The sequence below is a fragment of the Neoarius graeffei genome, chromosome 3 (genome assembly GCF_027579695.1).
Source record: "Neoarius graeffei isolate fNeoGra1 chromosome 3, fNeoGra1.pri, whole genome shotgun sequence".
NCBI lineage: Eukaryota > Metazoa > Chordata > Actinopteri > Siluriformes > Ariidae > Neoarius > Neoarius graeffei.
The window spans coordinates 103,805,781-103,831,595 of NC_083571.1; the positions used below are offsets into that span (position 1 = coordinate 103,805,781).

The following is a 25,815-nucleotide window of genomic DNA, read 5'->3' on the forward strand; positions in this document are numbered from 1 at the left end:
TCTGCATCTCTTCTCAGGATGTGCCCAAACCATCTCAGTCTCATCTCTCTTAGCTTCATTCCCAAGCTCTCTACATGTGCTGTCCCTCTGATGTGCTCGTTCCTTATCCTGGCCAACCTCCCATCGCAAACCTTAACATCCTCAACTCCGCCACCTCCAACTTTGCCTCCTGTCTCTTCGTTAAGGGTACTGTCTCCAATCCATAAATCACAGCTGGTCTCACTACTGTTCTAGACATCTTACCTTTCACTTTTGCTGGAACTTTCTTATTGCAAATGACTCCCGAAATCCTTCTCCAACTGATCCACCATGCCTACACTCGCGTTCTCACCTCACTATCGCAGCCCCCATTTTCCTGCACAGTTGACTCCAAGTACTTGAATTCATAGAATTTCTTTACGTCTACTCCTTGCATCTTCACTCCACTCTCATCCCCATTCTCATTGATGCACATGTATTCTGTTTTGCTTCATTCCTCTTCGTTCCAATGCATACCTCCATCTCTCCAAACCCAGCTCAACCTCCTTTCTACCTTCACCACATATCACAATATCATCCTCAAACATCATGTTCCATGGTGACTCTTGCCTCACTTCGTCCATCAAGCTATCCATCACTATGACAAACAAGAAAGGATTTTTTTTTGGATTTTTTTGGATAGCATCATCTTTACTCATTTCTCCAGTATAAGTTTATGATTATTATTATTATTATTATTATTATTATTATTATTAGGCGGCACGGTGGTGTAGTGGTTAGCGGTGTCACCTCACAGCAAGAAGGTCCGGGTTCGAGCCCCGTGGCCGGTGAGGCCCTTTCTGTGTGGAGTTTGCATGTTCTCCCCGTGTCCGCGTGGGTTTCCTCCAGGTGCTCCGGTTTCCCCCACAGTCCAAAGACATGCAGGTTAGGTTAACTGGTGACTCTAAATTGACCGTAGGTGTGAATGTGAGTGTGAATGGTTGTCTGTGTCTATGTGTCAGCCCTGTGATGACCTGGCGACTTGTCCAGGGTGTACCCCGCCTTTCGCCCGTAGTCAGCTGGGATAGGCTCCAGCTTGCCTGCGACCCTGTAGAACAGGATAAAGCGGCTAGAGATAATGAGATGAGATTATTATTATTATTATTATTATTATTATTATTATTATTATTATTTTAAGAGTAAGGGTGTGTTGAGGATGAGATAATGATTTGAGATGAGACATACCGCCTACTGGCCAGTGTTAGTAATTACCAGTCATACACGCCGCCTAGTGGCCAGTGTTATAGCTGGTAAAGAAATAAAAAAGAAGAGGCTGCTATGATATAAGAATTCTACAACCCAGAAACAGATGGGAGCTGCGCTTTTAGGCAGTGCCTAAATCTATATATTAATAATGAGACGGAAACTGAAATGAAATCCATAAATTTAAGAGCAGCAGTGCAGAAACCTGTAATAAAGATGTTATAATGTGTGTGGGTGTGTTTGAGATAATATTTGTTGTAAAGTTAGATATAACCTCCCCAACCTATTGATGCCAATCTCCCTTAAAAATCCACACCCCAGGAAAACCTGACTCAGCCCCTGGTCTTTTCAGCAGCGAGAAACGGCCCTGTTCAGAAGGGGATCTGGTTACAACTTACCATTTTCGATAGAGGATGGTGTAAAACACAAAGTCAAGTTTGAAGAGCGAGATGTGAAGTTTGAACAGAGAGATGTGAAGAGTCGAGAGAGAAATGTAGACTCTGGAATGGAGTGGGTGTGTCTTCTATATGTATAGTTTCAAAATTGTTTTTTTTCAAATGATGCAGCATGACATCATCATAGCTCCGCTCCTACAGCCAATGCTTTACACTAACTGTATGTAACCATACTATGTTTATGTTCATAACCACATTACACAATTTGCAGAGGCTTTAAGATATGAGCGGCTCCGCCTCAAGACACTTTGTTAGCGTGTAAGGATCGAATCCCATTGAGTGGTTTCTATATCCACTTCTTTTGAGTGAACTTCTTGGGTTTAATAACTTGCTTGTTTTGCTGAACACCAACATGGCATTAAGTTCTTGTGTTAATCACCCAGACTCTACTTTTGGATCATGAATCCCTTTGGACTGAGAATGACCTGCATGTTTGGGTTTCGCTTCTGGCCCATCCATACAGTTTTAAATACAACATCTACAATCTAAAAGCTTGTTTTTATTTCATTTATTTAATTCCTGAGCTCAGATCTCTAACAGAGAATGATGTTGCATCCCATTAATACACTTTACAGTAGATTATTAGATTCTAATAGAAACTTTTTTTCTTCTTCTTCTTCTTTTGGCTGCTCCCGATTAGGGGTCGTCACAGCGGCTCTTTCGTCTCCATTGCTCCCTGTCTTCCGCATCCTTCTCTACCACACCTGCCACTTTCATGTGCTCTCTCACCACATCCATGTATCTCCTCTTTGGCCTTCCTCATTTTCGTGTGCCTGGCAGCTCCATCCTCAACATTCTCCTTCCAACATGCTCTGCATCTCTTCTCAGGATGTGCCCAAACCATCTCAGTCTCATCTCTCTTAGCTTAATTCCCAAGCTCTCCACATGTGCTGTCCCTCTGATGTGCTCGTTCCTTATCCTGTCCAACCTTAACATCCTCAACTCCGCCACCTCCAACTTTGCCTCCTGTCTCTTCTATTAGATTCTAATAGAATAGATGAGCCAAAATAATCTGGGATCTTTTTTTAATGGGCAAGTATGAATAGGTGGGACTTAAAGAAGAAAAGGTTGAGAACCCAGCCCCTGATGTAGAGAAAACAGTAATGTTGGATTTTTTTGGATAGCATCATCTTTACTCATTTCTCCAGTATAAGTTTATTATTATGATTATTTTATTTATTTATTTGTTTATTTATTTTAAGAGTAAGGGTGTGTTGGTGTATTTCAGGTGCATGTTGAAAACCAGTGATCACGCCGGAGTGGAGGGATTCATCATCAAGAACATCAAGAACCAGATCGACCTGGCATTAACGGTATTTCTCCATCCTGCAGCTTACATGTCCCGCCCACTGCCACGCCCCCTCACACTGCTCTGGTCATCTTTATGCTCATTTTTATGAAATGTGTTGGAAATGATTAATTGGTTAATTAGGTAACCTCGTGGGCGGCACGGTGGTGTAGTGGTTAGCGCTGTCGCCTCACAGCAAGAAGGTCCTGGGTTCGAGCCCCGGGGCCGGTGAGGGCCTTTCTGTGTGGAGTTTGCATGTTCTCCCCGTGTCCGCGTGGGTTTCCTCCGGGTGCTCCGGTTTCCCCCACAGTCCAAAGACATGCAGGTTAGGTTAACTGGTGACTCTAAATTGACCGTAGGTGTGAATGTGAGTGTGAATGGTTGTCTGTGTCTATGTGTCAGCCCTGTGATGACCTGGCGACTTGTCCAGGGTGTACCCCGCCTTTCGCCCGTAGTCAGCTGGGATAGGCTCCAGCTTGCCTGCGACCCTGTAGAAGGATAAAGCGGCTAGAGATAATGAGATGAGATGAGGTAAACTCGTTAAAGTCATGTTAAATATTAATTGAATTTCACTGTAAAGAGAAATGAATCGTAATTTATCGATGATTAAACGTCCGCATGCTGCGTTTCTCTCCCCTGTAGTCTGGTGAGGAGAACGACTGGTTCCTGCGGAAACATCTCCTGCCATTACTGCGCCAAGTTCTCAGTCTTCCTCAGGGAGCAGAAACCGACCTGCTGCACAATCTGGACAGGTAACACAGCCACCGCAAAGACAAATCAGCTTAACAAAAGGTCTTTATTTTTTATTTTCTTTATTTATCTTGATTACTGATTTTGAGTTTGATTTTTTTTTTAATAAACTCAGAATTCAGTAGAAATGTCAAAAATTCACAAAAAGAAACAAATTAACGAATACATCTAAAATACAGTAAAATTAGACATGGCACTGATCTGATACACAGGATCAGATATCGGGGGAAAAAGAATGAACTGGATTTAATACTTTAACAAAAGGGAAAGATTTCTGTTCAAACTGGAGATGTTTAAAGAGAAATTATTTTTGTTTGTTTTTTTGTTATTATGATATTTATTACATTTGCAGTGACAGCCTTTTTTTGTAGTGCTGCAGTTTTTTTTTCTAAAAAAAAGAACAATTTAAAAAAAGAACAATTTAAAGTTTATTAAAGATGATATTCACCATCTGGGGGACAAGATCCTCTCACAGATTAATAAACTCCATCCATCCATCCATTTATCTATCTGTCTGTTCATCCATCCATTCTTTCATCCCTCCATCTGTCCATCCATCAGCTGATATTCAAAGTTTTGATATCGCAAAAGCAAAATTGTACGGAGCCGTAGAGGGGACATGGTGAATAAAAAAAATAAGCGTGCTCACGGGTTATAACCAGGGGTTAAACTGGGCCGGGGCTGTCCGGGGCTGAGCCCCGGCACATAAGCTCGGAGCGGATGGCATATGATCACGCACACATGAAAAGCAACAAACTCTTTTCACGATTTTCAGTTCTGAATAATTAAATATCGTTTTATTAATCAATAAACCCATGACTTTTATGAGATAGATCATAGTTTTCCTGATAACAAGACGACCTGTCAAAGCTATTTAGAACAGAACTTGCGATCAGAGATTCTGGTTTCTGGAACACTGCGTGGGTTGCCAATTCCGCTTTTTATAAGCGACTTTGGGGTTTCTTTTTTTGTGAGCTCGCTTTAAAAAAAATCAGAAGTCGTGGTTTGCGGGTTTTTGGGCTTGTGTTTCAGCGTTGTGACTTGTTTATAATTTTCTCCGTACACCGTCTCCCCTTTTACCTGCATACGATCCTAATCCATCAGAGGTGCTTGAACGAACTGTCTGTGCATTTGGCGAGTTCAATTTCCATAGTCCCCAGTTATCGACAGAAATTAGCCAGGGGGAAGGGGGAGATGTCAGTTAAAGTTAGCTACTGAGATTGACCAAAAGTTGAGCCTAACGTTGCCTCAAGTTAGCTACCTTTGTCTTGTGCTCTAGCCTTAATTAACTGTCGATACAGTCAATTTCACTTTTATACAAGAAGGTTAATAAATTGTTTTGTTGTCTTGGATTTTTAGAGGTCAGCAGCTAAAGGTTAAAAATGAGGAAAGCAAAGAGGAGGAAGCTTACAGATTTCTTCAAAAGGTGGGCAGCATCATATTTTTTATTATTAAAAACAAAATATCAAATAATACTGAAGAGGGGAAAAAATAATACTGATCTAAATATGTTGTTTTTATTTTTAGACAGTATGTGTTTAGCAAAACACATATCAAATCAAATCAAATCAAGTTTATTTGTACAGCGCTTTTAACAATAAACATTGTCGCAAAGCAGCTTTACAGAATTTGAACGACTTAAAACATGAGCTAATTTTATCCCTAATCTATCCCCAATGAGCAAGCCTGTGGCGACGGTGGCAAGGAAAAACTCCCTCAGACGACATGAGGAAGAAACCTCGAGAGGAACCAGACCCAAAAGGGAACCCATCCCCACCTGGGCAACAACAGACAGCCTGACTATAATATTAACAGTTTTAACAGGTATAACCCTCATCAACATACTGTCTAAAAATAAAAACAACATATTTAGATCAGTATTATTTTTTTCCCCTCTTCAGTATTATTTGATATTTTGTTTTTAATAATAAAAAATATGATAATGATTATGTTCACTGTATTGTTAATATTATTAGTGTTTTATTATTTATTGTTAATATTTAATTTAATGTTAATTTATTATTATTTATTGTTAATATTATTAGTGTATTATTAGTGTAATTATTATTGTTATTATGTATTCAATTATTTATTTGGCATGTGGTGCATTTTTATTGTCTAGAACATACATAAGATGAGCATATTATAGCAGCAAAATAGAAGCACAATCATTTGAATGCAGCAAAACTTTTGCTGCATTCAAATGATTGTGCTTCTATTTTGCTGCTATAATATGCTCATCTTATGTATGTTCTAGACAATACAAAAAGCACCACATGCCAAATAAATAATTGAATACATAATAATAACAATAATAATAAATGCTTCCAATGTTATAGTGTTGTTTGTATTTGGTTGCATTCACTGCATGAATATATTTGATTGACAATTTGACTGACAGTGTTTTTGGCATATTTAACATTTATCCTCCAAAATAAATCAACTGTTTTGGTTTAAGATTGTGCAAGCCTTCAAATTTTCTCACTGAACATTTCTCCTTCACATTTTTCACCTGTAGGCATGTGACAAGATTTAACATGATATTGCTCAACCTACCTCTGTAAAGTCAGCTAACAACTTATTAAAATGCACCAGAATTCAGCAAATAACATGTATGATAATAAAAAACTTCTGGGGGAGGACCCCCAGACCCCCCACTAATCATTTCCTTCAAACCAATGTACAACAACCTGTACAATCTGTTACATTGGCCAACCAATCTACATTCAAACTGCCATAATGTGTAGGGGGGCACTACAAGACACACATAGGCCTACAACACACAGATAAGGTGTATATCTCTGTGCAATATGATATGGTTATCAAATTAGAGGGTTATTTTCCAAAAAGTATATTGGGGCAGGGCTGCGGGGGCAGGGGCGGGTACGAGGCAGAGCCCCCCCACATAACCAATCCCAATTTAACCCCTGGTTATAACTCGTGCGCGCGCATTAATATCTCGTGCACACGCCTTATAAGTCGTTCCCACGCTTTGTTATTTTTTTATTCACCATGTCCCCTCTACGGCTCCGTAAAAAAAGTATATTTTTTTCCGCAATTTTTTTGTTATCGTCCCTCCAACTTTCTGAGGCCCCCCTAGCGCCCCCCAGGGGGCCGCGGCCCCCACTTTGAAAACCACTGGTCTAAATGACAGTTCTGCTCCACTGTGGGAGTGGTAAGATGGCGGCCAGCCGTCGTCACTCTGGCGAGTCTCTAATCTCTGCAGGGTTTGTGTAGAGCCCGGAGGCATGCTCGCTCACTCACTCACTCGCTCACGTGCTGTTAGTAAATCAGTTCCTGCTCGGCCGCCTGAGAGGGAGTCGAACACACCCCGGTCACGTGACTCTGCTACCTGTCTCTGGAGCAGGCGAAGGTCGAGATAATCTCCTACTAAAGTGAGTATGTTAGTTAAACGTGTTCGGTTTGTTCATTAATGTGTCGTGTAGAAACACAAATATATGTTTATGCAGCTTTTTATAAACCCTGCTAATTTAAAATAAACAGGTCACGTGACTGGCTGTATGAAGACGGTAAAAACAGGTAGGAGCAGGAACTGCATGAGAACTAGGGTTATTCCATCGAAAAATATTAAAGTTGGGAAATGTAATATCTGCATCGTTTATTTCATTGCTTTGATTAAAGCTGTAAATTGAGACTTTAGTAGCCCAAAGTAGAACAAAAACTGCACGAGCCTGTGTGTGTATGGGGGGGTCAGTCAATCATTTACTTGGGTTGTTGGCTGGTATATTTTTACTACTACTACTACTACTACTAAACAATACAAAATATCCTACATTTATCTACTCCAGGAGTATCAAAATCATGTTAGTGTAGTGTAGTGGTACAGTGGTTCTGGGTTCGAGCCTCATGGCCAATGAGGGACCTTTCTGTGAGGAGTTTACATGTCCTCCAGGTGTTCCGGTTTCCTCCCACAGTCCAAAGACATGCAGTTAGGCTAACTGGCTGCTCTAAATTGTCCATAACTAAAAGCAGAGGAGTGGTCAACCAGCTTAGCCAACAAACCTTAGGAAAGGGACCCAACCCAGAACACACTGGATGGGCGAAGAAGTGTAGTGTGTGTGTGTGTGTGTAAGCAAGCATACAGGAAGCATGGTTTTGGAGACATAATGGCAACAAGCAAAATCTAACTTTGCTGCTTGGCAAGTTGTCTAATGTAATATCTGCGTCGTTTATTTCATTGCTTTGACTGATGCTGTAAATTGAGACTTTAGTAGTCCAGAGTAGAACAAAAACTGCACGAACTTGTGTGTATCTGTGTATAGGGGGTCAGTCAATCATTTACTCGGGTTGTTGGCAGCAGGTTGATGTTTTTACTGCTACAGGCCTAGAAATTCATATATTTTTTTCACCAGCCAGCCGGACTAGTTACCTTCCAAAGTAACTCGCCAAACAGAAAATCAACTCGCCAAAATTTGTTCATGTATGAATTTTACTTCTGTCAGAAATAACGCAAAAGAGAGTAGTTACCATTGTTCATAACTAATGTGCATTTATTTCAAGACTCGAGTATTTTGATACTGTTGTTAAATACATAAATGAGAACAACACAGAGCACCATAATATAATATCAACAAGTAATAATATATTGGAAAACTTGGCAACTTGGTGTATGAGTATTGAAAACAAATATACTTACTATCATGACTATAGCACCCAAAATATGTCCAACATGCTTTCTGTATCTAACCATTTATGAGAGAGAACACATTAGGAGCTTCATATTGACTAGGAATCAACTTGAAAAAAATTAATTATTCCATAAAAATCGTATCGCAGCCAAGGCCTACCCTGCTCCCACATTTGCTTATAAGTCCTTTGTCGTTTCTCCTTCTCGTACGCTTTATCGGCGGCCTTTTTCTCCTCTTCAGATCGAGGTCGCTTTGTCCCCGTCTCTGGCGGTTTCTGTACACCTTTCAGAAAATTCCACATCGCAACGTAGCTTTGGCAGATGTAAACAACAACAAAAACACGTGTTTAAATGGGCGATAATGTGGCCACATCTATTGAATTTGATAACGTGATGTGGCAGCGGGGGCGTGGCCAAGCGGCGGTCTGTGAATGGAGGGCGGAGTCAGGGAAGGTAAGTGGTGGAAGCACCTGATGGGGATTAACCTGTGTTTGTGTCTTCCCCAGTGACCGCGCCCTTTAAAAGGAGAGGAGAGCAGAGAAAGGGAGCTCTCTCTCCCCAACCAGAACACTTGTTTGTGTGCGCGCATGTGCGGCTGGGAAGTGATAAAAGGCTGAAAAGCTAGCAATAAATAGTTAATTGAGAACTCCGTTCTGGCCTGCCGTGCTTCTGTGCTCCACCCACCTGGTCCAATGCGACACGTGATTACTGCGATATTCAACGAGATGCGTTATATGCATGCGCAGTAGTGAAAAAAACGACAGCCTGACTCATACACAATATGATTCGGAATTCTTCGGTAGTTTCCGTCCTGCCAATAAACACATCGATTAACACAGGCACGGCACACGCTTAATATGTGGCAGCTTTAGTTGACGGTGTGTCTGAATCTTCTCCTCATATATATTTTTTATTTTCAACTAGCCAGCCGGGCTGGCTAGTGACAGGAATTACCCGCCAAATGACAAATTAAGTCGCCTCAGGCGACCGGACCACCGCGAATTTCGAGCCCTGCTACTGCTAATAATAATAATAATAATAAACAATACAAAATATTCTACATTTGTCTACTCCAGAAGTATCAAAATCATGTTGCATTAGTGTAGTTTGGTGGTGCAGTGGTTCTGGGTTCGAGCCTCACGGCCAATGAGGGACCTTTCTGTGAGGAGTTTGCTTGTCCTCCCCGTGTCCTTGTGGGTTTCCTCCAGGTGTTCCGGTTTCCTCCCACAGTCCAAAGACATGCAGTTAGGTTAACTGGCTACTCTAAATTGTCCATGACCAAAAGCAGAGGACTGGTTAACCAGCTTAGCCAACAAACCTTAGGAAAGGGACCCAACCCAGAACACACTGGATGGGCAAAATTGTGTGTGTAAGCAAGCAAGCATACAGGAAGCATGGTTTTGGAGACATCATAATGGCATCAAGCAAAATTTAACTTTGCCGCTTGGCAAATGGCTCATCCGTAGGGGCAGAGCCTCATTTAAATCAGCAATTCAACAAATGCTGATTCTTCCAAATTCCTCATTCACAACTCCATACGTTTTGTTTAATTTTTTTTTTTTTTGGGGGGGACCGTTTGATATGCTATTTGACAGATGTTCTGTTGATTTGCTCACATTTAGTAATCAAATATCAGAATTTCAGCAAGTGCTAATAAAGGCCTTTTGGGGCACAAATCATGCTGCCCCATGCTCAGGGGAGGAACGGTAAACAGAACCGTTAATAAGGTTACAGGATTAGATTTGGCTAAAAATACACCACGGTCAGCAAGATGTTTTTATAGCAAATAATCTGGGGGGGACAAAAAACATGTTTATACATGTACATACACACAGTTTGCCTAACTCCTAAATGTGTCTTCTTTGTCCAGTGCCTGAAATTTTTCGGCAAGTTTCAAATCTTTTGAGATGTAGTTGGGATGTAAATTTTTCTGAAACCTTACCACCCTGATTAGCTCTTCTGTGTATGCCTCGCTGGCAACGTGCTGCATCGAACGCTGTAAACAAAGGCATGTCGAAACACCTCTCAAAACGAGCTGTTAGACTGTCTGCTGTATGACTGTGTATTGTCATATTACAGTATTGCTCAAAAAATTCACTACATACTAACTTGTAGCATAAGCCAAGTGTGATAGTCTCTCGACATCATTTAGTTCGAGGCTGTATCATTAATAATGTCATCTTGCTCCACAAAAATCTCTGATCACCAGCTGCTGCAGCAAAGTGCACCTCTGTCCCTCACAAATATGCACGAATGAAGATCGTGCGAAAAGTGTGAGGTCAGTAATAAACTGTGGAGAAACATGTTTAGTGTTTGATGCACTAAAAATCGACAGCAGACATTTTTGTGCATGATTCTGTTGGTCTCCAGAAACCACCAAATTCTAGTTGAATTTTCATAAATTAATGAGTGAATAAATATGTGACTCAGTGAGTGCAAGCTTTTAAATTTTTAACTGTTGGATATATGGAAATGAATAGATGATTTTATTCCAAATTCTTGAGTGTAGTCTCCAGTAAACAATGGTATGTAATTACAGTCAAGCCTGAAAGTCTGCACACCCCTTTCACCTTCTCCGTGTTTTATTACGTTACAGACTTATTCTACAATAGATTGAGTTCATTTCTTGTCACAAAATTCTACACAAAATAGCCCGTAATGACAAAGTGAAAGCAAGTTTTTAGACATTTGTGCTAATTTATTAAAAATCAAAATGTCGTATGTGCACACCCTTTGATATGACACCCAAAAGTGAGCTGAGGTGCATTTTGTTTCCACTGATACTACTAGAGATGTTGCTACAACTTAATTGGAGTTCACCTGTGGTAAATTCAATTGATTGGACATGACTGGGGATTGCCCACACCTGCCTATATAAGGTCCCATAGTTGACAGTGCACGTCAGAGCAAACTCCAAGCCATGGGGTCAAAGGAATTATCTGCAGACCTCAGAAACAGGATTGTCTCAAGGCATAGATCTGGAGAAGGGTACAGAAAACTTGCTGCAGCTTTACAGGTCCCAAAGAGCACAGTGGTCATCATCATTCGTAAATGGAAGAAGTTTGGAACCACCAAGAATCTTCCTAGACCTGGCCGCCCGGCCATACTGAGCAATCGGGGAAGATGGGCCTTGGCCAGGGAGGTGAGCAGGAACCTGAGGGTCACTCTGACAGAGCGCCAGCGTGTCCTTGTGGAGATGGAAGAACCTTTCAGAAGATCAACCATCCAGGCAGTACTCCGCAAATCAGGCCTTTATGGTAGAGTGGCCAGATGGAAGCGACTCCTTAGTAAAAGGCATATGACAGCCTGTTTGGAGTTTGCCAAAAGGCATCTGAGGATTCTCAAACCATGAGAAACAAGATTCTCTGGTCTGATGAAGCCAAAATTGAACTTTTTGGCCTGAATACCAAGTGTCACATCTGGAGGAAACCAGGCACCACTCATCACCTGGCTAATACCATCCCTACAGTGAAGCATGGCGGTGGCAGCATCATGATGTGGGGATGTTTTTCAGCAGCAGGAATGGGGGGATTAGTTCTGATAGAGGGAAAGATGAATGCAGCTAAGTACACAGATATCCTTGAAGAAAACCTGCTCCAGAGCGAAGGTTTACCTTCCAACATGACAACGACTTGAAGCACACAGCCAAGAGAACAAAGGAGTGGCTTTGGAGAAAGTCTGTGAATGTCCTTGAGTGGCCCAGCCAGAGCCCGGACCTGAATCCAATTAATTATCTGTGGAAGGAGCTGAAACTGGCTGTGTACCAATGCTCCCCATCCAACCTGACGGAGCTTGCAAGGATATGCCAAGGAGAATGGGCAAAAATGTCCAGAAACAAGTGTGCCTAGCTTCTAGCTTCTTTTCCAAGACATCTTGAAGCTGTAATTGCTGCCAAAGGTGCATCAGCCAAGTATTAGGCTAAGGGTGTGTACAGATATGTAACCCCTAAATAACCTATTGTTGTCAGTAAAATAAATATATATTATTTACTAGCTGGGAGGTCCATATCATGAAATACCATGTCCGAGGTCTTGAAAATACTGACCGAGGCCTCTGGGCCAAGGTCAGTATTTTCAAGACCTCGGTCACGGTATTTCACGATATGGACCGACCTTAAGCTGGTAAATAATATATTTATTTTTTTCTTTACCAAATTCTAACAGAAAATGAGAGCGCCCGAAAGGGAAAACCGAGCCGAGCCACCATTTTGAATCCTCATTCACGGCTGTAATGCAAATGGCTTCCTCCTCGGTATACAAGTGCACTTCCATGGCAGGAAAAAAACATTTTGCCGCCTATGTAGTACTCTATTTATACAAAATTGAGTCGTTCAGGATTCAGCCATGTTTTTGCTCGGCGTTAGCAACAGTTACAGGTTTTCGGCTTTCTCCTGAAATGTTTTCCTTTATTTCGTCTTCCTCAGGGTAGTAAAACTCGCTTTCGCTGTGAACACTGTCGTTATCGCCATCCATGCTATAAAATTAATGCTATTATACTGAGAAATGTGAAAATTAAATGTTGACAAATTGCTACTATGTTTGTTGTTGTGAACGAGTGAGTTGCCAAAGGTCCGGAACTGGGGTCCGGATCGTAGGATTCCGGACCGCTCGCGAGCCAATCAGAGAGCACAATTTGATGGAAACCGGACCGTGAAAAAAAATTTGCATATTTTCTAAAAACCTGCTTTCACATTGTCATTGGGCTATTTTGTGACAAAAAATGAACTCAGTCTATTGTAGAATAAATCTGAAATGTAATAAAACATGGAGAAGGTGTAAGGGGTGTGCAGACTTTCTGGCTTGATTGTATTTTATGGATTTGGCAGATATGGGACTTATGAAAAATGATGTACAGAGACGTCATACAATAGTTTACTAAATTGCCACTTTACTTCATCAAAATCTGAAACTATGCATCAGGAAAAAAAGCTAATTTTGTTTTTGCGTTTCTCTGTGATGTTTATGGTAGGAATTTTGGACCCATTGAAAATGCCATGCGTGAGCCCAAGAAAACAAGATATGGGGGGGGAGAGTGGGGGCACAATGAGCTGAAAAAATTTCAGACCAGCACATACTTGTACATTATGAGAGCAAAGCACTGTAACTTATGCCACATAATAAATGGGTGGTCTCCATTATAGGGCATGGCTACTTGCTTTGTTCTTGCACAGTTGGATTCAAGAAAACTTTTTAAAAACCTGCGAACTGTCTAATTGTACCTCATGGCTGGGGCACATTGAGACATCCAATATATGCCATCATTTTTATGCAGAAGAACTTAATCAATCTAATGAAAACTCTCAAAGACAAAAACTAAATGCAACAGACTATTATCTACTTCAAAGTAATGATTTATTCAAAAAATCAACTTTCAGAACAAAACAAACCTGCAATTAGGTTAACTAACACACAGTCATTTTTGACGTGGAAAAATAACGCCCAAAATCCTGCAAAGTTTCTTGCACACTAATTTTTGATACCAGTAATTAAAGATAATCAACAATAGAACAGTTTGGCGGCGGCACGGTGGTGTAGTGGTTAGCGCTGTCGCCTCACAGCAAGAAGGTCCTGGGTTCGAGCCCCGGGGCCGGCGAGGGCCTTTCTGTGCGGAGTTTGCATGTTCTCCCCGTGTCCGTGTGGGTTTCCTCCGGGTGCTCCGGTTTCCCCCACAGTCCAAAGACATGCAGGTTAGGTTAACTGGTGACTCTAAATTGACCGTAGGTGTGAATGTGAGTGTGAATGGTTGTCTGTGTCTATGTGTCAGCCCTGTGATGACCTGGCGACTTGTCCAGGGTGTACCCCGCCTTTCGCCCGTAGTCAGCTGGGATAGGCTCCAGCTTGCCTGCGACCCTGTAGAAGGATAAAGCGGCTAGAGATAATGAGATGAGAACAGTTTGGCAGTCTTTCTGTATTAATGCACAGCTTTGTAGAAATGACACGCTGTTAATCTAACGAATTTCAATACTGCCAAATTCAACCTCAAAGGAGCAGTGTTGCCCCTTTTCCACCAAAGCAGTTCCAGGGCTGGTTCGGGGCCAGTGCTTAGTTTGGAACCGGGTTTTCTGTTTCCACTGACAAAGAACTGGCTCTGGGGCCAGAAAAACCGGTTCCAGGCTAGCACCAACTCTCTGCTGGGCCAGAGGAAAGAACCGCTTATGTCAGCGGGGGGGGCGGAGTTGTTAAGACCAACAACAATAACAAGACCGTGAAAGATCGCCATTTTTAAGCGACAAGAAGCAGCAGCTGTACAAACGCGAAATCATCCATTATTATTGTTGTTGCTGCTGCTGCTTCTTCCGTGTTGTTTTTGCTTCGATATTCACGCCAAGGTTTATGCAAACGCAGCGACATAACTGACATATATAGTGACATAACTGACACATACAGCGACGTAATGACGTGGCTTCCCTTAGCACCGCGAGCTATGGAAAAGCAAACTGGTTCTCAGCTGGCTCGCAAGTTGAATGAGTTGTGAACCAGCACCAGCACTGGCCCTGAACCAGCCCTGGAACTGATTTGGTGGAAAAGGGGGTACGTGATTGCTGCCTTTTAGTGCTACCAAAGAATTTAGGCTGAGGTGATATCATCTTGATTACCCCTTCCTCAACAGCCTCTATCTTAGGGACATTTGGAAGCACAAATTTTCCAAGCATTTTTCACTTGGTTTCAGAAAGCTGATCTCATAATCCTGTCAGTCACCCTTGGTTTTTCAACACCTTTCCAATGTAATAACTTTCCTCTCCTTCTTCTGGTCAGTTGTGAATTCTGTCAGCACATAGTCGCCTTCTTGGACTTCACCAGTAAACTCTTTTTCTGGATCAAAATTTCGGAAATCTTCGCTGTATTCCTTGCTATCAAGAATTGGCTCTTCACTGGCGTTTGAGTCGGAGTCAGATGGAGATGACGTTCTGGTCTTCAGGAAGCAGCTTTCGTTTAGCTTGGCATTCTTTCACTTTTGGCTCTTTTCTCCTTCATGGTGTGTGGTGTAGATTTGGACCTCTTCAAAGCAAGAATCTCTTTTCCTGGTGTGTCTGTAGCAATCATGCTTTTGCCTTTAGCACGAGACTTTGTGTTCTCCTTTCTTATGGGAGCCTTAAAGGATGTTGCCCTAGATAAACTGCATCATTCTGGTGTGCGGAGAGACGGCCTTGGATGTCGTTTCATAAAATCAGTGTACGAGTCTATACCAGCAGCTTCTTCATCGGCCCATTTCTCTGGACACTTGATTTCATTGACCTTGGCCGTTTCATATGCAAAGCATCGACACTCGAGACTTGTCAATCCATAGTACATCTTCGAGGCAGTTACGATATACTCAGCCAGTGAGGCTTCTTGATCTTTTGTGAAAACTTGCCGACAAGCATAGTTAGGGCACATTCGAACCACCTATCCAGGATGCTGCTTTTTTTTTTTAAACCTGGAATTGAGAATATCAGCATAAGTGATTCAAAAGCGTTCCAGATATTGTTCTATTGACAAAGTATCCTAAAATCAAAAACTCGGGCTGTAACTTTCATGGGTGAAATTTGGGGGAAAAAAGATTACAATAGTTATAAGCTGAAATTTTATAGAGTATGATAGTAATTTGTTCATACCTGGCCAGTGTTTGGAATGAGAGACCTTTTTGCTCTGCTGCCTTCCACAGGCTCATGCCATTTTCAACAAGCTGTACAGCCTCTTGCTTCATTTCTGCACGAAATGAACCTCGAGTTGTTTTTCATTGTCGATTCCTCATGACTTTCAAGTTCCCTGCAAAAACATAATATAAATGTGAATTATTCATATTATTAATCAGCTTTCCATCTACTTTTATCTTCAGAAAAGAAAATCTGGGAATATTTCCATAATTGCTTATTATATAAAAGAAAACTGGGGTGGCACGATGGTGTAATGGTTAGCGCCTTACAGAAAGAAGGTCCGGGTTCGAGCCCCGTGGCCGGCAAGGGCCTTTCTGTGCGGAGTTTGCATGTTCTCCCCGTGTCCGCGTGGGTTTCCTCCGGGTGCTCCGGTTTCCCCCACAGTCCAAAGACATGCAGGTTAGGTTAACTGGGGACTCTAAATTGACCGTAGGTGTGAATGTGAGTGTGAATGGTTGTCTGTGTCTATGTGTCAGCCCTGTGATGACCTGGCGACTTGTCCAGGGTGTACCCCGCCTTTCGCCCGTAGTCAGCTGGGATAGGCTCCAGCTTGCCTGCGACCCTGTAGAACAGGATAAAGCGGCTAGAGAAATTGAGATGAGATAAAAGAAAACTCTATTTCATATTTGATTGGGGTACAGTCAGACGGCCTAGGGCACTATGAGACAAGTTTGTCTCATTGTGCCCCACACCATGTGATCAACTTCAAAATGGCTGCTTCACAAAATGTCACCAACAAGGCAAACTGTTTTGGCTTTTGTTACAAATATTTTAGTTCCTTCAACAGCACCTGTAACTCTGGCAATTCCCTTTTACTTCCTGGATATTCTACACATGTTGGAAATTTTACTTTTGGACATGAAAATCAGCAAAACTTCACCCACCTTCCTTGGATGCTGGCCACTTCCTTGTAGTTTGGCAAAGAGAGGGACAGGAGTAACTCTTATCTTATGAGGTAGATGGCAGCATGACAGCACCTGCAATTCTGGCCAAAAAGACAATGTCTCAACGTGCCCCACTCTCCCCTACACCTCCATGAAGTTGGCACCCCATATGATGAGTGTGTGAATAAAATTATTTTGGTTGCTTTGTGCACATTTGTGTGCACACAATAAAATTTTGTTCTCTGATAGTCTTCGAAAAATTAACCATTCAACATCTTAATGATGTTTTAATGACCCAGCACTCCATGAGCATCTGAAGACTCCAAACGTGTTGGATTCATTTGTGCATGTAAAATAAACGTGTGCTTCATGGTTTAAGTTATGAAACGTTATTTTGTTGATGTGTACCGTCATTCAGCATCCCATTAATGAAGCACTTGCAGTAGCAGTCAAAACGTTGGAGACACTGGCTCATTCATAGGTTTTTCTGTATTTTGATTATCTTCTACATGGTAGAACAATACTGAAGACATCAAACTATGAAATAACATATGGAGCATATATGGAATTATGTGGTAAATAAAATGTTATGAAACTCTTTAATTTTAGATTCTTCAACGTAGCCAGCATTTATCTTGATGACGCTGTACACACTATTGGCATTATCTTAACCAGCTTCATGAAGTAGTCACCTGGAATGCTTTTCAATTAACAGGTGTGCCTAGTCAAAAGTTAATTAGTGCAATTTCTTGCCTTCTTAATGTGTTTGAGATCAAATAGTAAATAATAAAAATACAGTAAATATCCCTATTCCACAACTGTAGTAATCCATATTATATCAAGAACTGTTTAACTAAGTAAAGAGAAACGACATCCATCATTACTTTAAGACATGAAGTGACTTTTTAATGAATAAAAAATAAAGAAAAAACACTGATGGGCAATTCCATGTAAATGTCAACCTCACCATGCAAAAATAAAGCAACATGTAATACATCAAAACCACTCCCAGAGATATCACCTAGGCCTGTATTTTACAGATGTGAATAAGTTGAACCAATTTGTCACAAGAATTGTTCCCTTCGCCTTCACTACTTTAGCTAATGACACGAATAACTTTGATCATGTACAATTCTATATTATTGCCACAAGCCACAGAAATGTATGCTAAAATCCACAAAAGAGCAAAACAATAGCCATCCTAAATATTATTTAAGAACTTTGATAGTTTTAGCTGATATTTAGAGAGTTTTTCAAAGGGTTATGGTGGTTAAATTGCTGATTTTCTAAACATATGCCATGTCTATTTCAGACGCGTCACATCCATAACAGAATTTCGTCACATCCATAACGCTGACTTTTCCTTCCAAAACTCTGCATAAAATACAAAATATTTTAAACAAAGATTTTTTAATATTCACCTTGGACCCCTTTATCAAATGGATATCTCCATTTCGACATTAGGTTTACAATTTCAGAGTTTGATAAAAATGTACAGTCACCCAAGAAAAGTGATACTTTTTCTGTCACATCCATAACGCATCTTTTATTGGCAATTTCTGGCATGCCCTAGATGTACTATGGGAATTGTTCTTGTTCTATCACTTCTCCAGTATGGTACAGCCTTAAAATATACAACACCTGTTTAAATACTGGGAGACAATAAAACATGCACTGGGTCATTTGTTGCCATTTTGAGTTCAAGTGTCACGTCCATAACGCTGGAATTGCTCTGACCTAGAAGGTGCATCCAAACTTTTGACCTTTTGTGTGTGTGTGTGTGTACCGTTGTGGTCAGAAGTTTACATACAGTGACATGAATGTCATGGCAATATTTGGTTTTCAATGATTTCTCTGAACTGTTAGTTTTCTGTGGCGAAATGATTGTACAGCATATTTCTTGAATAGAAAAAAACCCATGCATTTGGTGCAGAAGTTTTAATTTATTTCGGGTTTTCTGAAATCAACACGGTCGAAATTATACAGACTCTCACTTAGATTATTAATTCAGAGGTGCTGAAACTTTCAAAATGTCTCTTATCTTGCCAAGGCCTCTTAACTTCCTGTTAGTGATTTATGATTGACTGACTACAGCTGGTAGCTTCTCTGTGCCTTCATAAAAAGGGTTTGTTTACAGCACTCACTGGATTGACCAACACACAGTAAAATGGGAAAGTCCAAAGAGCTCAGTGCAGATCTGAGAAAGAGGATCGCAGATGTATACAACTCCAGAATGTCTCTTGGAGCCATTTCTAAACAACTGCAAATTCCAAGATCAGTTCAAACACAAGTGTATGTGTTATTGTGAGGCGTAGCCACTTTGCTTCAAGAAAACCCAAACGGTCACCCTCAGCTGAAATGAAATTGGTTTGGATGGTCAGGAACAACCTGGGAACCACCATGGCACATCCCTGCCATGAACTGGAAGCTGATGGATCACTGTCTACAGTTCAGATCACCATGGATTAAGAGGCTGCTATCCAAGAAATAACCCCCTGCTCCAAAACTGACACCTTCAAGCTTAACTAAAGTTTGCAGCTGACCACACGGACAAAGAAAGTCTTCTGGAGGAAAGCTGTACGGTCAGATGAGACAAAGATTGAGTTGTTTGGCCACAATGACCACCATGTACAGAGGAACACTGTACCAGCTGGTGGTGGTGGTAGGATCATCATGCTCTGGGGCTGTTTTGCTGCCAGTGGAACTGGTTCATTGCACAAAGCGGATGGAATAATGAAGAAGGAGGACTACCTCAGAATTCTTCAGCATAAACCATCAGAAACTTGAACACGACTTGGGAGTTACAACAGGACAGTGAGCCCAAACACACATCAGAGCTGGTTGTGGAGGATAAAGCAGGCTAACATTAAGCTTAAAACAAGTCCTGACTTCAGCCCTATTGAAAATATATGGACCGTGCTTATAAGTCGAGTCCATGCCAAGAAACCCCCTCCCCAAAAATACAACCAAATTTAATTGAACTCTACCAATTCTACCATGAAGAGTCATGAAATACCCAACCAGAATTCTGCCAGAAGCTTGTTTATAGTAAACAAAAAATGTTTGGTCAAGGTGAATCTTGCGAAGAGACATTTTACCCAAATATTAGGTGTGCTGTATGTACTGTATATTTTTGACCCTCCATGTATAATTTTGACCCTGCGTTTGATTTTCAGAAAACCCAAAGAGAATTAAAACTTGTGCACCAAATTCTAGTGGTTTTTTTTTTTAATTAAAAATGTGTGCTGTACATTCTGCCACAGAAAAAGAACAGTTCAAAGAAATTACTGAAAGCCCAAATATTGCCATGACATGAAATTCATATCCAAGATGACAGTCACTGTACGTAAACTTCTGACCACAACTGTGTGTGTGTGTGTGTGTGTGTATATATATATATATATATATATATATATATATATATATAATATAAAATGATTTATGAGGGGAAAACTTAAAAAAAAAAAAAAAGCTAAAATTTGCAGGAGGACAGAAGATTTTGTTGAGCGAGCTCATTATTTCCATTTGCCTTAATGAAGCGCCATGTCCGTGTGCGTATCCTCTAGGTTCTCCACTTTCCTCCAGCCTCCAAAAAGCATGCCAGTTAGGTGGATTGGTTACAAAACGCATGGTTAATTTTGGATGTGTGTCTTTTAAACGAGCAGTGAAATACCAATACAACTGTCGGTGTTTATTAAATTTCATTGCTGCAATATTATACGTGTACGCAGATTTAATTAATTCAAATTTTATTTATTTATTTTGGATTTTGTTTTGAATCTTTTCTATGCAGGGTTGATAAATGTAAGCTCAGGTGTTAATTAATGCACTGTTAGTTACTCGGCACATAATTGCACACTTATACAAACAGAGCTTGCTCTATACACAGCCTGATCATGAAAGACAATTATTAATCAAAGGGCACGTCATCTGTATTAATGCCCTTCACACAGTTTATTAGTTCGGACATTTTATTAGTTACGTACACTACCGTTCAAAAGTTTGGGGTCACTTTGAAATGTCCTTATTTTTGAAAGAAAAGCACTGTTCTTTTCAATGAAGATCACTTTAAACTAATCAGAAATCCACTCTATACATTGCTAATGGGGGCGGCACGGTGGTGTAGTGGTTAGCGCTGTCGCCTCACAGCAAGAAGGTCCTGGGTTCGAGCCCCGGGGCCGGCGAGGTCCTTTCTGTGTGGAGTTTGCATGTTCTCCCCGTGTCCGCGTGGGTTTCCTCCGGGTGCTCCGGTTTCCCCCACAGTCCAAAGACATGCAGGTTAGGTTAACTGGTGACTCTAAATTGACCGTAGGTGTGAATGTGAGTGTGAATGGTTGTCTGTGTCTATGTGTCAGCCCTGTGATGACCTGGCGACTTGTCCAGGGTGTACCCCGCCTTTCGCCCGTAGTCAGCTGGGATAGGCTCCAGCTTGCCTGCGACCCTGTAGAAGGATAAAGCGGCTAGAGATAATGAGATGAGATGAGATCTCCATAGGTGTATAGAGGCCCATTTCCAGCAACTATCACTCCAGTGTTCTAATGGTACAATGTGTTTGCTCATTGCCTCAGAAGGCTAATGGATGATTAGAAAACCCTTGTACAATCATGTTAGCACAGCTGAAAACAGTTGAGCTCTTTAGAGAAGCTATAAAACTGACCTTCCTTTGAGCAGATTGAGTTTCTGGAGCATCACATTTGTGGGGTCGATTAAATGCTCAAAATGGCCAGAAAAAGGTCTTGACTATATTTTCTATTCATTTTACAACTTATGGTGGTAAATAAAAGTGTGACTTTTCACGGAAAACACAAAATTGTCTGGGTGACCCTGAACTTTTGAACGGTAGTGTACCTTGCCTTTACACTCTTTCATTGGCTATTTTTTTCAGGTTTGCCTCCCATATTACTTCACTCTGTAGGTATACAGTTACTGACTGGAGGCCAGCTGGACTGTTCTTAGCGCAGCTATCAGTATGCGGTCACGCGCGCACGTTTGTCTCACTATCCTTGTGAGGACCTTCCATTGACTGACATAATTATTGCAGTTAATTAATGCTGTGCCTAAACCTACCCTTAACCTCAGTAATGAAAAGGGAATTTTTTTTGGCTCTTTTTAAAATTTTTGTTTAAAAAAACCACAACAGCAGCAATTTCCTTGTGGGGACCAGAGGTGGACGAAGTACCCAACTTCATTACTGAAGTCAAAGTACAGATCCCACTGGTCAAATGTTACTCCGATACAAGTGAAAGTTGTCCAGTCAAATTTTTTACTGAAGTTAAAGCACTGAAGTACTTGCTTTTAAAAATACTTAAGTATTAAAAGTAGGGCGGCACGGTGGTGTAGTGGTTAGCGCTGTCGCCTCACAGCAAGAAGGTCCTGGGTTCGAGCCCCGGGGCCGGCGAGGGCCTTTCTGTGCGGAGTTTGCATGTTCTCCCCGTGTCCGCGTGGGTTTCCTCCGGGTGCTCCGGTTTCCCCCACAGTCCAAAGACATGCAGGTTAGGTTAACTGGTGACTCTAAAATTGACTGTAGGTGTGAATGTGAGTGTGAATGGTTGTCTGTGTCTATGTGTCAGCCCTGTGATGACCTGGCGACTTGTCCAGGGTGTACCCCGCCTTTCGCCCATAGTCAGCTGGGATAGGCTCCAGCTTGCCTGCGACCCTGTAGAAGGATAAAGCGGCTAGAGATAATGAGATGAGAGATTAAAAGTACATTTTCTCTCAACGCATCGTTGTATTATTGCCACAATGCTTACAAAACCTAACGCCGTTACCAACGACAGAAATGTGAATTCACAAAATGAACGCATGCTGTGCCATCATGGTGGTTTAACGTTAAGCTAGTTAGTCAGTGAAACTCTACCTGACATGCTAGCAAACGCTTTTCAAACTCAAAATCATTTTGGGTAGCTAACGTTACTAGAAAAGAAAGATTTGTACATTGTTTATTTGGCAAGATTATGCTAAAACATATTTCTGAAAGGACTTCAGATAAGTTAATGTTGTTCATGTTAGTGTAACTCTGCTTTTACATGCTAACTAATAGTGTTCAAGTTAACTAGCTATGTGTAAACGTTAGCCGTGGACAAGGCTACGGCAACTTGGTGGGCAAATCCATAGAAAGTCATTTGACTAACCAGACTGTATGGCTACTGCAACGTTATTGCTAGCTCTAAAAGCACACACAACTTTGTTGCAAGCTTTCTCTTGGAATAAAACGTTTATATACTTCAATATGCTTCCGCAGGTTGGATGGTGAGTTTTTGTAGGCCGTGATGTGGTTCGTTTTCAGCAAACATTTAAAATGAAACAAGTCTCTTTAATCCTTTCAGAAAACTGAAACATGGGCTCCAGGTATGGCCATGGGTGCGTGCATTCTCCAGAAGAACCGCCTCCTTCCATTCTGCCATCAACTGATCGTGTTTAATTACTGCTGCTGGGAAATCACTGAACTTGATTTTATCCAGTCTATGGATGTGACGTGACCCTAGCGATTACTGATTGGCTGTCTCAGTGTCACCTGCGAAAAAACCAATCACGTTTTAGAAAAGAAAAACATCCACTTTCAAAACCACTTTTAAGTAACGAGGACCTTGACAGAAATGTAGTGGAGTGAAAAGTACAAGATTTGCCTTTCAAATGTAGTGAAGTTAAAGTCGTAAGTTTCCAAAAACTAAAAAAATAAAGTACAGATACTCAGTGTACTTAAGTACAGTACTCAAGTAAATGTACTTCATTACTGTCCATCTCTGGTGGGGACCATCCAAATGTCCCCACAAGGTCAAAATGGTCAGATTTTACTATCCTTGTGGAGACATTTGGTCTTCAGTACACTGCAAAAAAATTGAAAACTGAATTTGAGGAGAAAATGACTTAATATTAGTGAAATTATCTTGCTGCATGGACAGATATTTTTACTTGATAAAAGATCTTGGAATAAGTTGGTTGCAATCTAGAACTAGGTTTAATCTCAGAATTGGTGTTTTGTATTCTTCCAATAGGAAATGCTAATCGTTTCAGCTATTCAAAATATTTTCACTTGCTAAGATATCATTTTTTGCAGCGCAGTGTATATAAAACACTATCATTCAGACATTCTGTGATGGATGAGGTATAGGGGAGCTGACACACTGTGCATAGCAAGAGATGTCAGAGGTACAAAGCTTACCTATCGTACATGGGGAATGTCCCTAATCACGTGGCCATTATGTAGGTTTCCACTACAGAAATCTACCATAACACTGATGTTGGGAAACTAAAACTGGTCTGCAAACGAGCTTGTCTTGTTGGGCAAGTCCAGAACATGCAAATTAGACCAACAGAGAGAAAGCGAGAAAAGCTGTGACTGTCTCATGACCTTTCTATTTGTATTCTGAAATATGCTCACTTCTCATTTTTTCCAGCCATGAGGGACAGACTAGGCCACCTTCAGGCGTTCTTGGCATCCAGCAGTCATGTAGATATCCAGAAAAGTGCAACAGCAGACCCAATTTCATTGAAGGAGCGGCATGAAGAACCACCTCAGGAACATGACGCCAACCCTGAGATGGAGGCTATATTTGATGAGGCTAATCACATTCGCCATGAGATTCAACTCATCGTTTTAGATGTGAAGCATCTCGAAGAGCAGAACTCTCATGTTTGGAATGAGCTACCAACTTCTAGCGCTGTGAAGCAAGACACTAATGCCATTGCTGAGAGCATCAAGTCTCGTGCTAAAGAAGTGCTTGAGCGTCTTCGCAGCATGGATACGCATGCTAGCGAGCTGGAGAAGAAGCATGGGATCAACAGTGCCCTTTATCGGATCGCACGAACACAGTATGCTGGTTTGAGCAGCATCTTCCGTGATGCGATGATGGAATACAACAGGGCAGAGATGAGCTACAGGGAAACATGCAAAACGCATATCCAGAGGCAGATGGAGATTGTGGGGCGAGAGGTGACGAATGAGCAGATTGAAGACATGCTCACTAATGAGCAGTGGAACGTTTTTAGTGAGAATGTCGTCGTCGCAGAGGGGAAAACAGTTGAGTCTGCCTTCAGTCAAATCGAAAACCGACACACGGAGCTGCTGGAACTGGAAAAGCGCATAAAGAACATCCATGAAGTGTTTCTTGACATGGCCATGCTAGTAGAAGAACAGAACAGCATGATTGACTCCATACAGACAAATGTTCAAAAAACTGATGCAGATATAAAGAATATGCTGGAAAAGCTTGGAAAGGCCAAGAAATATGATCGGAGCAACCCCTTCAAGAAGATCTTTTTTAGGAAGCGCTAATCAATACATAATTGCGTAGTTTATCATTTTAGGACTTTGCCTTTTGTTGTGATTTAATTGTGTACTGTGAGTTTTTTTTAATTAGTTTTTTTATTTGCATTCATCATATGATAATATTAAATGGAGGATAAAATGCCTGCACTGACTGTTACTAATATTCTAATACTGTGGATAGTAAATCAACCAATTTTTTTTTTTAATCTCAGGCTATAAAGATTTTCTAAATAAAAGGAAGTTTTTCCTCTCAAATATTTGACTGTATGTGTGAATATTGGAGTTAATAAATAAATAAATAAATAAATAAATAAATGATTTTTTTTAAAGTGTAGCAGTTACTTTCTTATATACTGTGTAATATACAAGATTATACATTGGTCATAAGTTTGTGGACACCTGACCATTATACTGGTATGTGCTTTTGGAACCTCCATTTCCTGATTTAGTCCCTCCTTTGCTCTGCTCTTCTGGGAAGACTTTCCATGATGGTCAGGTGTCTGCATACTTTTGGCCTTATATACTATTTAAGTTGCTAGAAAGTACAATAGCAAATAGATATAAGGAAGTGGTCGCAACACAGCTTTACTAGTTTTCATTGAAGGAGTACCATCTTGTATTATTTTTTTTTTCAGTACTTTATCATCTCTGGATCATTTATACA

General features: G+C 41.0%; 1 protein-coding gene across 2 annotated transcripts; it reads left to right on the forward strand.

Moving 5' to 3' along the window:
• The first annotated feature begins 7,009 nt into the window (after window positions 1–7,009).
• LOC132883004 (syntaxin-11-like) lies at window positions 7,010–25,375 on the forward strand. 2 transcript variants are annotated; one of them, XM_060916125.1, is made up of 2 exons: window positions 7,010–7,109; window positions 24,280–25,375. In XM_060916125.1, the coding sequence occupies exon 2, from the start codon at window positions 24,282–24,284 to the stop codon at window positions 25,155–25,157; it is 876 nt and encodes a 291-aa protein (XP_060772108.1). In that variant the 5' UTR covers window positions 7,010–7,109; window positions 24,280–24,281; the 3' UTR covers window positions 25,158–25,375. The 2 variants fall into 2 exon arrangements, with proteins under 2 accessions (XP_060772108.1, XP_060772107.1); XM_060916124.1 differs by lacking the exon at window positions 7,010–7,109 and adding an exon at window positions 7,145–7,254.
• The last annotated feature ends 440 nt before the right edge of the window (window positions 25,376–25,815 follow it).